The sequence below is a fragment of the Dunckerocampus dactyliophorus genome, chromosome 10, assembly GCF_027744805.1.
Source record: "Dunckerocampus dactyliophorus isolate RoL2022-P2 chromosome 10, RoL_Ddac_1.1, whole genome shotgun sequence".
Lineage (NCBI taxonomy): Eukaryota > Metazoa > Chordata > Actinopteri > Syngnathiformes > Syngnathidae > Dunckerocampus > Dunckerocampus dactyliophorus.
The window spans coordinates 28,867,574-28,885,566 of NC_072828.1; the positions used below are offsets into that span (position 1 = coordinate 28,867,574).

Consider the following 17,993-nt stretch of genomic DNA (forward strand, 5'->3'; position numbering starts at 1 on the left):
GCAATAAAAGGGTAAAGGTGACTGTAGGGGTGCTATTTCATGTCTACAGAGCTGTAATAATAGTCAAAACCATATTTAAAAGGTCATAAACAGGTTTTCTTCACTTATTCACTTATTGCAGTCAGGTCCAGAACCAATTAACCACGATAAACGAGGGACGACTGTAGTGCAAGATGCATAGTACTGTACTTAAATATAACTTTACATATATATAACATATATATAACATGTTCCAACTAAACTAAACCATCGAGGTCGTGTAACGTGCCAACTCTATCAAATGATCTGACTAGCCGTTCCAAAGCATTCATGGTATGGCAGATGCAAAAAAACCCAAAAACAAAGAAACACTCTTGCTGCGGCCCTCTAATTAGAGAGAGAGCGAGTAAAAAAAAAAAAAAAGCAATGTCCTTGTTTTAAGTAACATTAGAGATGCGAGATAGCTACATATGGCATTTGAAAAAGTAGCCAGCGGAAAGAAGTGCGGACTTTGAAGAGTGGAGGTGCCTTGTGCTTTAGCCTCTGTCAGAGCTGAGCTACCATCTGTTTGCAGTGTGTGTGTGTGTGGATATCTGCATGTGGGAGTGTGTGTGTGTGTGTGTGTGTGTGCATTTGTTGGACACTACAGGAGTTGTGTGGTCTCTTTAGATAGTAATAAAAAAACAACAACTCAAGGCTGCGTCTACTGCACCAGGAGGCTTGTAATCATTTTCTGAGTAATTACTAAGTGGTATTTGTTTCAATAAGTAGTTATTGAAAGGTATGCTGGAGATACACTTTAATATTAATGGGGCTGACATGGAGATGCATGTTGTGCATCAGCGCTTGATTTTCGCAGGTTAAGAAAACACTCTAGCATCAGCGTCATGATTTTAATTGTAATTTATTGCTGTTTTGATCAGGAGCGGCTGTTCCATCCATCCACGTTAAGCTGAATACCAGCTAATTATTCATTCAGCTTGCAAAATGCCCTCGTCGTTGGGAACACAAGCAATCACCGTCATCATCTGGAGATGCGTGTGCGTTGTGTTTGCAAGTTGTTACCATGGGGATCCTTTGCAGCAGCACCGAGCATCCCATAGCGATCAGCACTTTATTTTCACATCGACACTGGTGCGAGCCCAGATGCTGGATCTAATGTATTTGCAATCATTGATTAGGTAAGCTTTGACCTCTGTTCACATCCAGGCTGGTATCGATCTAAAGCTGTCACCAGGTCCAAGCTTGGATGACGTCCCTGGGGCTTCAAAGCTAAGACAGGAGGGGAGGCGGATCTGTCTTGTACTACTTTCATGCATTAAGACGGAAGAGTGGAAGGCAAACAGGAGGATAGAAGAGGAAAATAAGCCATTTTTGGGGATTTCCTCTCAGAGTCTTTCACCCGATGAATGCTTAACAATGTGGATCCTTATCCTGGTAATGACTTCTATTTGTGGTCACTGAACAACAATAAGCAACAGTCCATTCATTTTATGACACTGTCATTCTGTGCAAAACCTCGAATGACTGCATATTCAGATATTCAGAGGATCCTCGTACGATCCAGCTTTCAACAAAAGCAATTGCCAAAAATATGTCTGGGTTTTCGTATACTGTCTCCGTTATTGTACGGCCAAACAGTGCACAAACAAACCATCCAGGCGTTGGTGACTCGGACTCTGAAGAATGGATAGCGTTTCTTTTACTGGTGGGACACTTTAAACAGATTCCAGCCAGGAAATCCTTAAATCATCTTTATTATATGCGTGTGTGGTTCATTCGTTCATAGAACACACACAAATCAATGAATAACTCTGTTTATGTGTCCCACAGGTCTCTGTGCTGGGGCTACTACTTTTCATCCATACATATACATTATGTTCTTTTTTCATAGTTCTGGGTGTCTGGGACGGATTTATTGGATTTGCATGATTTCCAATGGAAAAAAATGCTTCGGTTTTCGTCCGACCTCATGGAACGGACTAATGACAAAAGTCGAGGTTCTACTGTAATGAAATGTGACTCAAGTCCCACTGGTGTGCCACAGGGTTTGGTGCAAGGCCTACGCCATCATTGTCATCCATACACACACATTTTATCAATGGCAAAATGTTCCATTTTTTGCATGTAAACTACAATTACTCTCTATAAAAGTTTTTTTTTCTTTTTTCTGGGTGTCTGGGACAAATTTATTGGATTTGTATCATTTCCTAATGGAAAGAAATGCTCTGGTCTTCATACGTTTTAAATTTTCATCTTTGGAACGGATTCATGACGAAAACCAAGGTTCCACTGTGATCAAACATTACAAACGTCGCTCTGGTGTGCCACAGGGTTTGGTCCTAGAGCTGCTACTTTTCATCCATACATATACATTCTACCACATGGCAAAATGTTCATTTTTTTGCATGTAAAACTATAATTACCCTCTATAAAATATGTTTGGCATTCATATGTCTGGGTGTCTGGAACGCATTAATTGGTTTTACATTATTGCCTACTAAAAAAATTACTTCGTCTTTTTTGCATTTTGGTTTTTGTTGGACCTTTTGAAACAGATTAATGAATTAATGAAATGAATTTGAGCCTCACTGGTGTGCCACAGGGGTCTGTCTTAGAACTACTACTTTTCATTCATACATATACATGCCACATAGCGAAATGTTCCGTTTTCTGCATGTAAAACCATAATTACCTTACATAAAATATGTTTTTTGTTCATACTGTATGTCAGGGTGTCTGGAACGGACTAATTGGATTTACATTATTTCCTTTGAAAAAAAATGCTTTCGTTTTCGCACATTTCGGTTTGTGTCAGACCATTTGGAAAGGATTAATGACGAAAACCGAGGTTCCACTGTAATCAAACTTTATTCAAGTCCTACTTGTGTGCCACAGGGCTTTGTCCTAAGGCTACTACTTTTTATTCATAATTTTACATTCAACCACATAGCAAAATGCTCAGTTTTCGGCATGTAAAACTATAATTACACTCTATAAAATATGTTTTTGTTGATATGTCTGGCTGTCTGGAAAGGATGAATTGGATTTACATTATTTCCTATGAAAAAAACGTTCGGTTTTGTACGTTTCGATTTTTGTCAGACCTTTTGGAAAGGATTAATGACGAAAACCGAGGTTCCACTGTAATCAAACATTACTCAAGTCCCACTGGTGTGCCATAGGGCTCTGTCCTAGGGCTACTACTTTTTATTCATACATTTACATTCTACCACATAGCAAAATGTTCCATTTTCTACATGTAAAACTATAATTACCCTCTATAGAGTATGTTTTTTTTTTTTGTTTTTTTCAAAGGAGCCCTAGGCTGTGTGCCTCTTAAGACCTCACTGTTGGGTCGGTAATGTCAAACTAAACTATGCTGATGCTAATAGACCTGTTTGTCTCTTGTTTTTCAAAAGAGCATTGATAGCGAACCGGAAGGTTAAGCAGAATTGGACATTTAATCCTAAAAATCTTATGAATTTTAATCCCTGACCACAATTATTTTCAGTATTATGCCAATGACACCCAGCTGTACCACACCTACAAGTCCCCTGCCTCTCTTTCACCTTGCTTTGTTCATAGAAATCCTCCTAATTGGTACCATTCCACCTTAACCCACGCTGACAGTTTTTCACTAAGAATTGATAACTCAGGTCAAGAGTCTGCGTGTCAGCAATGTTGCCTGGTGTGCATATTTCCACAAAAATGACTCTCCCAGGGTCTTGATGAATCTGAGCAGGTGTAACATGGGCTGGAATAATGATGGCAGTGCATGGGAAACAGTAAGGACAAAGAGTCATTCCCTCCGTCTGCCTGCCCTTTTTCTTCCTCTCTACTTACATTTTTGACATTCACATGAGAGTTTTCATTTGCGGAACATTTCTCTCTTGATGGCATTGTGTGTGTGTACGTGCGGTGATGAGCGAATGGTGCCGCAGTATTACTCCCAGGGACCCTCTTAAGTCCTCTATGTTTTTAATCACCACCGACTCCTACCATCTAATTAATCATTAACATTTCTCCTGCTGATCCTTAACCTTCGGGGGACACCTTCAGGTGCATCCCTGGTGTGTATGTGCGAGTGTGTGTGTGTCATGGCAGCATTAATGACGACCAAAGCACTAATATTCAAGCCGTGTACCAAGCAGCTACAATTTACCTGACAAACGTCTACCAACTTTTGGAAAGTTTAATTTGATTTTTTTCTGCCCGAGACAGAAAGGAGAGTGAATTGTGTCATATTATTATTAACCGGGATCTCATTAGACAGGCGTAGGTGTAGCGAGTGTTGTGGCTGGATGATTAAATGTTAATGTTCTTTTTACTGCTGCTGTACAATTTGTGGAGGTTGGCGCATGAGAAAGCACCTCTTGTTCCGCAAAAGTGACCGCTTGCTCGTCGAGAATGGCAACACGATGAATTATTGAATCGGGAGCGAGCCCAAGCTGCGGTGAATGCATAAGAACGCCGCCTTGGCGTGACCGGGCTCGGGTTTGTTTTATTCATAGTATGCGGCCAGCATGGGCTGAGCTGCTAAAAATGGCAGATGTACATGCATGTGGGTGTAAGCAGATGTGTTTTCCGTGGCCTTGCTGTGTTGGGTTGCTCTGCAGGTAATCCCAAAGGTGATACGACACCTTTAAACAGGAAACGCGCTCACCTCATGTAAGTGTTTGTTGATTGAGTAAAGAAATGGTCTTTTTGCAGCTCATTTGCTCTTCTTCACATGTATTTCTTTCTCTTCTCCTCATCAGCACCCCTTCCACATTGCCTTTGTTTTCCTTTCCCCTCTCCTCTAACCCTATTTCCCCCTCTCCTCGGCGTCTACGGGCGGTCGAGTACTTCACTGCCAGCTGTGATTTATTCTGCTTCATCAGTACACATTGCACATAACACTGGGGCAGGTTGCACACACACACACACACACACACACACATATAAACATGCACACACTCACTGAAATGGATCTAAGGAGGCTGGAGGGCTTGGTATGAAACACAATGGGCTGATGTGATTCACGACAATGTTTAGGATGTAGTGTAATTGTGTAATTGAGCATGTGTGTTACACAGCTTGCGCTTCTCACTTTCACTTTCCACACAAATTCATTCTTACGGGACGCTACTCACGCAATCATTTCCGCTTAACTGGGGACGCTTTAGTCGCTCATTTTCACGGAGTCCAACAACTAGGATGTGAACAACTACATTACCAGCAGCACTAGTCTCTATTATATTGCATTTTGTGAACAGAGAATTGAATGGGAATCGATTCCCTGCCCACGACACAAATGTCACCTATGTCAACTACTACAATTGTGTCAGATACGTTTTTTGTTGACCCCAGGCCAGCTACACAAAGGTTAACTATGTGAACCACTACCCTACCACAGGCACGTAGGTGTAGATACAGATACATTTTTTGTATCAGTGCAGTGAATGGGTATTGGTCCCACGACAGCTGGACAAAAATCAGCTACGTGAACCACTACCCTACCAAATGGCACCAATTCATATCATGTTTTATGATATTAGATAACTATTATATCATAAAACATTTTTGTGGACAGCACATCGAGTGCAAACTGATCCCAGGGCAGCTACGTGAAAGTCAGCTATGTGAACCACTACATTACCAATGGCAGTACTATACATTAGGTTACATTACATAATATTAAATCACATTTGATGAACAGTGCAATGAGTGTGAATTGATCCTTGGTCACGAAGAACAGGAAAACCAGACATGTGAACCACTACAGTATGCTCCATTATGTTATATGAGATACATTGTGTGTGAACAGCATACTGTGTATGTATATGTTCGTGTATATGTGTGAACAGTCCATTGAATGAGCATTGAGTTGCAGCCACAACTGCACCAATGGCACCAATGGCACTGAGGTATACTGTGCTTTGTTTGTACATTGCGTACATACAAAGTTTATTGTGTTTTCTTCAACTCAGTCTATTTTTATTTTGCATGCCCTTATACTTTTATTATTATTATTTTAAAAATATATATTACTTGCCTGTTCTATGTTGGCCCCTGACACTGCAAAAAATCATATTTTGTGCAACCTTCACTGACAATGGCAATAAAAACTATTGTGATTCTGATATTATATTGTCTTATACTATATCATGGTCTAATTAAATTGTAGAGCGCCAGTGTGGAAGGATATGCCAAAGCATCAAGTAGTGTACAAAATATCTTTCAGATGGAGTACACACAATGACTTTTGTTTATGGAGCTGCAAAATTGTGCACCTTGATGCCTTGGTAATTGGTTTCTGGAGCATATTTTGTTGAAACGTGATGCATGCATGCAATATTTATGTCTTCCCGTGCAGGTGAGAGCGCATAGAGAGAGGAGGTGCTGCCCCATGGATACCTGTGACCTGGTCGACAAGGATGCGGGAGGTGATGATGCGTCCGTACTGGGAGAAGAGCTGCTCCAGCTCCTTCTGGGTCATCGTCTTAGGCAGGCCACTCACGTACAGGTTGGCGTCACGGATGGAGGCCGAGCTGGGTCGTGCATATGAGACCTGCAAGGCAATGAGAGACAGAAATGGATGAAAGTGCTTTTATTTTGTGTCTGCGTGTGGATGAGGAGGGTGCGTGTCAGTCGATGCGCAGGGAAAAAAATGTGACCATTTCATTTCAACACTTTACCATTTGGATTATCTCAGTGAGGAAAATATTTGGCTCCTTGGAACAATGGCGAGATAAGACTTGAAGTCGTTTCCTGGGTGAATCAGAGTGAATCTGTCCCCTCGGGTAGTTGAACCGCGTGTGTTTGAACAGGGGAGCTCAGGTAGTCTGGGGAACACGATTAACTCTCTGAAGACTTTCATTTATTCTATCAATTTCAGGTATTATATTGTGTTAAGAATATGAGAGAATAAAAAGCTTTAAAGTATCACCATCTTCCTGTAGATGATGCTTTAATCAAGCACGCTAAGCTCAATGCTAAGATAAAACCTTTTAAATATTTAACAGGAGTTACTCAGGGTGGATTTCACACTTAAAAGGGGACATTTTATAGATAAAGTACTTTTTACTTGCTTGTATACACACAGTACACCAGCTACCACCAAATGGTGGACCTCGGTCCGGATCCTGACCCATTGATGGTCCCTTTATGGACCCATGATCAATGAAAGCGAATGGGAAATATAATAATAACATATAATCACGCTCGAGGACCGATCGCAGGCGTACTTCAGTATTACGGTTACGTGACTGCAAACGCGGTGACGTCTCTCAAAATGAGCCAAGTAAGAGAAGTTGATAGAGAAAAGCGAACATTTAAAAGCGAGTGGACCGTGCCAAACCACTGTGGCTCATACGCTCTGGAACTGTAGCGATGGGCAAAAGCGCAAATGTGAGGCGGCAACCTGACAAAACACAAATCATTCGAGGGGAACTACCCACCAAAGTCTGATGCGAGAGCGTGGAAAATGACGTTGCTTATGTACCAGTATGAAAAATCTACATGAGTCGTGAATGAGTCGTGCAAATGAGTGTTCACTAAGGACTGTATGCATATTGGAGCCAAACAAAGCATCTTTCACTGACGGGAGGGTTGTGAAGGAGTGCTTCTGCTTGCACAGACCTTGCACAAAGGTAAACAAAAAGGAATTGTGTGACAAATTCAGGCAAATCCCAATGTCAGCAACAATAACAAGAAAGTGTGAAACTTTAAGAGGGTGTACTGTTGCAGCTTTTGTGTTCAAAAGACACTTATTTTATATTATATATTATATTATATTTATATTATTTTTTCAGAGAAACCGGTGCAGTTTCATTTAACTTAAAAATAAGCCTCTTGTGTTCATTCATTGTTTGGGCAGTCAAACATTTATTATTTAGGTGAAATTTGGTCCAGTTTTCTTTTAAATGCAATTTTGGTGCCAAAATAATTGTGTTGTAGGGTTTCATTACATTTGATATTCATGTAAGCTAATCTGTTTGGATGCAGTTTAAGGTAAAATAAGGTAAATTGCATAAACGGGCCCTGCAGCATACAGTCATACCTCAGTTGTTGTATGATTCAGTTTTGGTGGAAAATTTTTGCCAAAGTTTTGCCTTGGATTTTGTACGCCCTAGTTTTCATACAATTTGCTTTGCCTAAAATTTTTGCTAAAGTTTTGTCTTGGTTTTTGTACACTCCAGTTTTTGTAAGATGTGGTTTTCACAGAAAATTTTCACCCAAATTTTGTCTTGGTACTCATACACCCCAGTTTTTGTATGATTAGGTTTTTGTTGAAAATGTTGCTTCGGTTTTTGCATGCTCCAGTTTTTGTATGATTTTCATCTGAATTTTTGCCTTGGTTTTTGTATGACTGTTTTTGTATGACTTGGTTTTCTGAGAAAATTTTCACCAAAATTTTGTCTTGGTACTCGTATGCCGCAGTTTTTGCATGATTCAGTTTTCATCAAAATGTCTGCTAAACTATTGCCTCGGTTTTTGTACGCAACAGTTTTCCTATGATTAGATTTTCATTGAAAATGTTGCTTCAATTTTTGTACGACCCAGCTTTCGCATGGTTTGCTTTTCAGCAAAAATGCTCAGCAAATTTTTGCCTTGGTTTTCCTACTCCTCAGCTTTTGGATGACTTGGTTATCATCAAACATTTTCATTTTCACTTGTTTTCATATGATTTCTTTTTTGGCAAAAATTTTCACTCAAATTTTGCCCGTTTGCCTACACTGTTTTCGTTTTCATACAGTATTTTTTTTGGTAACAAATGGATAAGAAAAACGGAAGTACCACCGATGAATTTGGCCCTCTGGAGCGACCGTCCAATTATGTGAAATTACACGACCGACTACTTCAACAAGCTGTTCTAATTTTCGGAGGACTGTGACGCAACGATTCGTCTAGTTTTCTCCTCTCATGACTTGGACGCTACCTGGGCGAAGCCTTTTTTCGTGAGCGCTATCACCGCAAAGCCAAAAGCTCAGCAGGGCCGCAGTGTGGTTGGATGCACAGATGGCCACACACCACCAACACCCCCTCCCAGCCGTAGAGGTTAGCCGTTCCTGTTGGGGCTCCAGACCAGCTACTTCAGGGATGATCTGCTTCTTTTCCTCCAGTGTAGAAATAAGACTCAGTGGAGTGGCAGCCCAAACAGCTGCTCTGTACAGGGCTGTTTAGAGGGTGGTGTAATTCTTGATCCTTATTTCGACTCAAGCATGTCGCAGATATTGCTTTTAGAAACGTGAAAAATGTAAGTTTTCGAATGCAAAGTCATGATGGGCACCAGGAAGGTGCATCCATGAAAGAGCCTTTTGTTTCCAGGCAGGTAAGGGATTCATCAAAGACTGTATTAGTATGCAAGACACAGCTCACCACTGCAGACATTGTGTGATGGGAGTAAAATATTGCGTCTGTAATCCCTTTACATGACACCACACATGTCGGGAATAAACCCTTTCCTCATTCTCCCGCTCACCCACGCCAACTCTGTCGCGTCTTCACTGTCACATCCTCGCGCACGTACCCGTGAGCATATGTCCAGACAGACACTTTTCAGTGCCTCTTTTGCAGCCATTCTCATGTCACCTCAGACGCTTGCAAATGGCAGCCGTCGTCGCTCTCCGCCTGTGAACTTTGCGGCTGTCACAGCAGGCCCTAAACATCTTCATGCAGAGCCCGACTTTGCTCCGGAAAAGTTTCAAGTAAATCCCATTACGGCTACTACTACTACTAGCGCTGCTGCTGCTGACTGGAGCAGCTTCCCCTTGCAGCGCTTTCATTATTGCTGACAGGTGGGGGACATAAGCCATCAAGTGAGGTTAAAGTCAGGCAAATATGGTGGATATGCACTCATATCCTTCAGCAAGAACGGCTGGCTTTTCCCCTCATTCTTCTCTTCTACTTCGCCGTTTAGTTCTTCATCGACATTTCTCAGTCGGCCCCTTTTGCATTCTCTCTCTCTCTCTCTCTCTCTCTCCTCCTCCCTGCGCCTCATTAAACCTCTCCTTCTTCCTCTCATTCTGCAGCGTTTTCCCTCTCTTTTCTGTGCTCCCTCATTTTCTCTCCTTGTCAGCCAACTGCAGATGTCTAATCCATCAACACCTCCTCAAGCTGTGAGCGCTATTGTGTAAAAGTGTGACACGGCGTGCGCTTCCGTGCGTGTGTGCGTGTGTGTGTGTGTGTGCAAAAAAGTTTGAAAACGTGTAAGGCTTAACGTGTGCACAAGCACACGGCGTCTAAATGTGTCTTAGATGATGTGCACATGTGTCACAAGGAAGCCGCCGCCACCTTTGCTTCCCCTCACACCTCAGTCGGGGGGCAGCGTCGCACGCTGACAAAAATCGGAGGTGTCAAGATGGACGGGGCCGCACAATCGACTCATGGGTACTTCACATCGCCTGAGGGCACGTGAACCTTTTCCTCACAACAACAACGGGAGGCGTGTGACACAAGAAAAGAGTAAAATTCCTGCACTGGCTATGAATTGACCCTGTTACCTTGGAGAGGCTGGGGATTGCTGACAGGAAGTGGAGGCTACACTGTATTACTTTTACACTGAAAGGTGTCATAAAACAAGGAGCTTTTCTACCCATTAAATCAGCAAGTTTCCAGTTACACCGGTTGGCTTCTACTTTGGGACTGCACGGTGGCCTGGTGGTTAGCATGTAGGCCAGGCAGTCAAGATTCGTATCTCCGTATGGGCATCTCTGTGTGGAGTTTGCGTGTGTGGGTTTTCTCCGGGCACTCGGTTTTCTCCCACATTCCAAAAACGTGCATGTTAGGTTAATTGGCGACTCTAATTTGTCCGTAGGTGTGAATGATGTGAGTGTAAATGATTGCTGGTCTGTATGTGCCCTGCCATTGGCTGGCAACCTGTCCAGGGTGTACCCCGCCTCCCGACCAAAGTCAGCTGGGATAGGCTCCAGCATACCCCCGTGCCACACAAATCAGACAGGAAGCGGGAACATTTGTCAATGCATGTTTTGTGGCACACGCTTGAGCTGCTTGATGCAATTTTGTTCACTGCAAAAACTAAATTTCAGGAAATTAAAAAAGTCCCATTTTGAGAAACTATTTCTTATTTTTTCCTAAAAAGAAAAAATATCTTGTCTAGCAATTTTCACTTGAGAAAATAATCTTATATTAAGAAAGTATAGCTAGCCGGTTCTTATGAAGATCATTTTTTTTGCCAGAAATGACTTCTGTTTTCTAATAACGAGCTAAAAATCAGTTGAATGGGTATTTGTCTTCAATTCAGAATAAAACCGGTTTCTAAACTTTCTAAATTGAAAATGGACTCACACACAGAAAATATACACCCTGCAGAAACTACCTTTCAAGAAAGTAAAAAAGTCCCTTCAAGCAACCAATCCTTAAAGATTTGCTGATTTCCGATCATTCCGAACAGATCATTCCTCCCCCACGCCATCCCACTTCGCTGAGATTCACTTATCACGCTCGGGTCTGGAGCCAATTCATCGCAATATGACATAATATCAGATGTGGGTAGGCAAGCCAGTATCGAGCATCTTCACCAACGTCCCTAACTTTCTGTGTTTGGTGTAAAAGGCTATTTCATTCCAGCTTTTGCTTGCGGGGAAAGTGGTTGTGTTATGACGGCCACGTCGTCACTTCATTGTCTTGTTGTTTTCACACATCGGAGCCGATCGTTTGTTGCTTTAGAAACGCATCCCCTGAAAATCCAAATTACATTTAGCGTTAATGCAGCAGCTGTAGGGAGAAAAAAGACACGGAAAGATACTTTGAATGTGAATGCGCTTACAAGAAAGGAGTATCTCAGGGAAAGATAATGATGGTTGGCCATTAGCAAATAAAGCTAAGAGTGCTAAAAGTAGCGCATGTGAGTCTTTCTTCCAATAAAGTGCAGCTCTAATGATGGTTTTACACGTGAATAGTTGCGATAAAAGGTTATGCGAGTTACCATATAGCACTTAACAAGCTAATGAAGGTGCGGCGGCCCCCGTGGATCTTATATGCAAATGTATGCATACACGGAACGCTGCGTGTCGTACATACGGACCACAAACACAAACACCACGCCGCAGATCCAAACAAACAGAAGTGTACACACACATTGAATGGCACAACACAGGATTACACACACTCATCACATATCACATATAATTCCGTCTCTTTGGCAGAGGTTCAGCCAGAGGCGGACGACGGTGCTGAACCGGGGCCAGACAGCCAGCATCGGCAGGAGAGAGCGGGGATTCTCGGAGGGGTTTCAAAACTGTGGGCTAATCCCATCCTATTACATTAGATTACATCAGATCAGATCAGATGAATTTGATTAGATTAGATCAGATTAGAACAGTTTGACAGGGAAAGTGGATTCAGGGATTACCTCCGAGCCACAGATTACTGGTCGTCTTGAAAGCGAGCGAGCACCTCAGGCACAGAGGAAGATATCAGGGGAAATAATGATATCAGAAATGAAATGTGGAAGGCGTCTCGGAGGGCGGACAGTGCAAGTAGAATTGATTAATCAGTGTTAGCGTACTGATATCTGTCATCAAGTTAGCTTAGCATATGTTGACCTACATCGGATTGCTTTTAGCATCTTCAGTGTACAAAATGTCTTCAAGTGGTCCTTTAATCCTGGCTTGGGGAAACAGGATGTTTAAAAACATTTATCAGTAATTATTTATAACCTGGAGTTGTTGTATATTGTCTAAGGCTCATTTTAATTTTCCTTTATGGAGCGGAATTATTGAATGGATTTTTAACCTGCTGTCATTTGCCTTTGACCAGGGACCGTTAGCTTGTAGCTATCTCTGGTTGGTGCATGAACTGTTTTGTGCATTATGTCAAATAAAAAAAAATAATAAATAAAAGTTGGGAATTACCTTATTTGACGCAATATTAAGGCTAAATGGTAATGACTTTGTGGAAATAAATCTATGAAACAGCACAGCTACTGTATTTACCCGAAGAAGGGTTGCTCGTAGAAAGTCTTTTTGCACAGTCAACATTCATAACAATTGGAAAATGAAAATAAAAGTCCTTAAAATGTGCCGATTTGTCCAATGAATGTCTTTTCAGGCAGATCCCCCCCTCTAATAATTTTACATAAATGAAACAATAAAATTGTATTTAATTTTCTTTTTAAATAAATAAAAAAAAGAAACACTAAGGTTGTTGTTCAGCCTGGCAACTGATAATCTATGTAAACTGTCAGTCTGCACTCCAAAACCTTGATGTCATCAATGCATTTCCTTGATATTTTAAACTGAAATAAGCTAGCGGCAAATGCAGTCTCTAAAATAGCACACTTTCAAGTGGCATTTTGCGCAAGGGGGCGCATTCTCGGCAAATGCGCATTGCTGCCGTGATGGGTGCATGGAGCATCGTCTGCCTATCCCCACATTGTTGGTGTAATGGTCCACGCTGTGCGGGTTTGATCCTAGTCCGGATCAAAATGTCCGCCTCTGCTTGGACATACGGAAGCGCCATTGCCAGTGTCTGAAGAAGTCAGGCCGTGTCTGAAACGGAATACTTCCATCGGTACACTTCAATAAGTATGTTTACACCGTTTCCTTAGTTGTTGAGGGAGCGAGTTTTGACAGGATTTTGTGCGTGTCCAATCTGAGCTCTAAGGAAAGTGCAGCGTGAGTAATTACAGTACAGTGTGAAATATATTGATATTTGGTCCCACACCTAGACGGTGTGTAAAAAGCACACCGGCTTTGGCGGTTACCTTGATCGTTTTGGTTTGAAGTCTGAGTCCATTTAATGTGTTGATGGCTTTCTCTGCGTCCTTTGGATCGATGTAGTTGACAAAGCCGTAGCCCAGACTCTGACCTGAGTGAGAGGAAAGAAAAGGAAGGCTGTTAGACCGCTACAATTTCTCCCTGCAATCTATGCACACCACAGAGTCTCCGTTTACAGTCATCATGCATAGATCGGAAGCGAGACAGAATGCATACGGCTTACTTTGCCACCGAGGGACGCATACAGAAAAACGACAGGATGTGAGGGCCACTTTTGTGTCCATAAAACACGCTAAAGCCAATCCAATGTAGTTTCAGCTATGCTCAGGAGGTAAATAATCTTCTGGTAATTAATCTAGCGAAATAATCTCCAAAAATGCGTTTTTATGGTTTTACAATTAATAGTTTTACATGCAGGAAACAATTTTGAATGCATATAAATACTTATAAATGATAAATAAAAGGGATAAATGAACATTTAATGCCACTTTTACCGTCACTGAAGATGTGATTGTTGACGTGACGTTGCTCCCAAAGACACAATGTGGTAGTGAGATCGATACGCACACCGCCTTCCTGTTTTGCCATGGCTTATTTCTTGAATTCAGTAGTGTTTCTCACCTCAGTAACCGATTATTGAAGGCAAAGAAAGCTGCAAGTGCCAGGATTTTGATCTCGTGATTGTGATCTCGTCCTCAATGAAGGTAAACGCAACCTTAAATGTTCGTTTATCCCATTCGTTCGTCATTTATATGCATTTGGAATTGTTTTACGCATGTAAAACCATAAAAGCCTGTTTTGTGTTAGCGTTTTTGAGAGGCAAGCGCTGATGACATCATCGACGGGCGACGTAGTGGCAAGCTAACAGGCTGCTAACGAGGAAAACTCACACAGTGTGTTAATAACACGACAAGACGCGCGCCATATTCTGCGTGAACTGGACATTGCTGCACATTTGACCTGTGTTATCACGCATTTATTCAATTATTACAGACTTAAAGTGAATGATTTGCGTTTTCTGCGAAAAAATCTTTGCGGGGTTCCAAATGCTAAATTACGAGGATGCTGGAATGCACTCTGTATAATTTCATAAAGGAAAATATACAAAATATACAGCGATATATTAGCATGGATGTCGTTGAGTGAAAAAGCCAGAGACGTAAGAACCACGATGGCGAGACTCCAGCAAGCAGCCCAGCAATTAAAGTGTGACACTCAGTGCATGTGAGGGCGTATTTCCCTCTTTCTGGAGCAGCTGCAACGTGTCCTCAGCGGCGGATTGCATTGGAGTGAGAAGCAGGCCTGACGTCTCCCCCTACAGATCAAGCCTTTCAACAGACGTTGGACTTTAAGCGGACGCCCGCAGCCATCGGGGATCTTCAGTCGGCTTGTTTTCCTCAAACAGCCCCGATCCACCAAACGCGAGCGCAACGTATCCCCCGTCAGTGCGAGAGGGGCAGCGCGCACATATTCATGCTAATGGGAACAGACAGCGGTTAGTCTGAGACAAAGTGAATCGCAAAATATACAACACGGCGCGTTTCGCAGAATAAATACGTTTGGGCTCTGGGTATCACGGAGGAGAGCAGCTCAGTAGTGAGCACTGAAGAGGGGCCAGGAGGGACTTGTAGTTCTCACATCAAAAAGCTGATGATTTTTCCTCTTCTCTCCTCTCCTCCCTCTTTTCCTTCTGGATTAATTGTGGATTATCAGAGGCTCTCTATTGTTAATTAAAAGCCAGACATCCTGGAGAGACTACTGCTATTTATAACGAACTGTCCTCGCTTCCTTCTCCTCCTCGCAGCTGACATCAGGTGTTAACTCTGGCAGTTTATATAACTCACAAAACAATTTGCAAGGCTTCTCGTCTTTAATAAATTGTGCGCTCCGATCGCATATGCTGAGGCGAAGGGGTTCACGCATGCTTGGCCGAGCTTGCCAAAAATCAAGGCTACCCATAAATAGATGACTTGGCAGTGAATGGGATCCCTTGAGCATCACTCCAACTATCAGAACCAAACTCCACATGGCATGAATGTACCCCGCTTGGTTCAACCAGATCCAAGGCTTAAACCAACGTCAACAGAATGAGACTAGAGAGCGCTGGCCGTCGAGCTAAAAGCCCGGACTGTCAACTTGACGTTGAGTTGACACCAGTGTAACCCGCCTATTTCAGCCAGCACCGTGTTCCGCCCTGGGATCAAACCATGGACCTTCGCAATGAGATTCGAAAGCGCTAGGCATCCAGCAAGACGCCTGAACAGTCTACTTCACGTCCAGTGTAGCGCGGGAGCGCGGGTTACTGACGTAACCAGCTGGCATCCGTTACATAAATCAACAACTTGGTCCCTAACCCCACTCCTTAAGGACCTTTCCATCTTCCTGGTACTCAAAGCTTTTACGAAGACTTCCATGAATTCAAGTACCGTAGAGCCTCATCCCTTTCACTTGGAGCCAAACGCTGTTCAGTGTCACAGAGAAACCGGAGCCTTCTCGGTTGAGTTGTAGCAAAAGGCCCGTAAACACGAGACTCGCTGGAGAACTAGCAACAGCGGAAGAACGCACTAGAGGATCACGGGCAGGCGACTGCCTAGTCGTATTATAGTCGTATTATAATGTAATTGTAATGAAACCATGCCAAAAGAACATCAGCAAACTCAACTGTCATGTCTGTCCACCCACACAAACTACCAGGTGGTTACAGTATCCTTGAGCATGTTAAAGGATCTTTTCCAATGGAAGCGACTGTGATAATAATGCAGTTCTCTCTTATTTTTAATACGATCGATCCATCTATCCACATAAATTATAACAATGGAAAAACAGAAGTCTTAAACTTCAGTCCAATCAATAATAGAAAATAAATAAATAGGGCAAAGCCCCTTAATGACACGTCTCTTCAAAAGTGGCAAAAATGTGTCCAAGCACAGGTAAGTAAATAGAACCATTTGTCACATGGGTGCAACGAAAATGCTGCTACTTGGAGTAAACAATCCCACACTCAAAATGTCGTAACAATAGTAAGCGTGCAACGGACTGAGGCTAGTGTTTTCAACACTCCAGGTAGGTAACAAAGGTGCAACATCTCAAAGTAGACAAGTTCCAAAGCAAAAAGGTGACCACGGAGCATGCGCGACAAACCTTTCCCCGACAGCTCAGGCTCTCACGTTGTTTAAAAGACACTCAGCCGATTACTTCTCTCGCGATACCCAGTGCATGTCTCCACAATCGATGAATCTAAAGACTTACAGTGTGCCTGATTCTTATCGATACAGGAGGCAGCCGAATCGTTCGCTTGTCAAACCCGATAACCGGTCACATCGGTTTATTGTATAAGCTAGTTTTTTTATTACTGTATCTAATGTCCTTCATGCGAGTGACATACACTGATAGATAGTGGTATGTATTCTCAAAAGAATATATGTATGATGAATGCCATGTCTTTCTTTGACACTGAAGACCAGAAGAGAAATAGCTGAAAAGAACACAGAAACACAGAAACAGATCACATACATGTCTGACTACTAGTGCATCAATTGCTTGCTACACTCCAGTCGAGCTCTCGCCATCTCTTTTGCCCTTGCCTCCCACTTCCTCGCCCTTCTCCCATCATCTCCAGCAAGAAATGTGAGGTCTGACAAGCACTGCGATACCGGAGGGTTAGCTGGAAATTAAGTGTTCTGGTGAAGAGCACTCGTGTAGGGCCGTCTAGAGGGGGCTGACAGGTGCTTAATGGCAACAAGACTCTTAGCACTCACGGAGTCATCCAAGCAGCCAAACTGGGCCAGCTAGCTGTGAACGCTACCACTGTACAAAGTGGCGTAAAGTGGTGTGGACATACATGTGCACCAAAGGTAGAGTAGTCCTTTAATTGGTGCCCCGAAGAAAAAAGGTACTCCACAGAGGCTATTAGCTCTTAGAGTTTCAGGCTATTTTATAATTAGCAGGATTTCGCAAAAAACTACGCCACTGAAACTTTGTGGAGGGGCTGGCATGGGTCAAGGAAGAATGGGTTGCATTCTAGTACAGACATTTCCGTTCATCTCGAAAAATGCACAAACCTTGAAATTAAATTAAAATGATGGCAAATGTAAGGGATGGGTGTCTGTGACAGCCTAGAGTCTTGTGGTGGTACAAATTAGGAATGTTCCACCTTGGTGGACGTTTGCATTGTCCTGATTCTCGTAGTAAGAGTCATTCACACTTGTTGAAAGAAACTCTGCTAGGTTTGCTCCACTAGTACAGTTCCTTTGGTCAAGTGTGAATGCGATCTACCGATTCCTGGTGTGC

The 17,993-nt window shown here is 42.5% G+C and overlaps 1 protein-coding gene across 6 annotated transcripts in view; it reads right to left on the reverse strand.

The window, feature by feature from the left end:
* The window catches only part of elavl4 (ELAV like neuron-specific RNA binding protein 4), a 122,606-nt gene that overhangs the window by 30,622 nt on the left and 73,991 nt on the right, over positions 1-17,993 (reverse strand). For 4 of the 6 annotated variants that reach the window (XM_054791025.1, XM_054791023.1, XM_054791021.1 and 1 more), the window contains 2 exons: positions 13,691-13,794; positions 6,378-6,532 (listed from right to left, as the gene is read on the reverse strand). In XM_054791025.1, the coding sequence (XP_054647000.1) occupies positions 6,378-6,532; positions 13,691-13,794 (259 nt within the window). The remainder of the gene's footprint in view (positions 1-6,377; positions 6,533-13,690; positions 13,795-17,993) is intronic. The other 2 variants (XM_054791024.1, XM_054791022.1) reach the window with 1 other exon arrangement.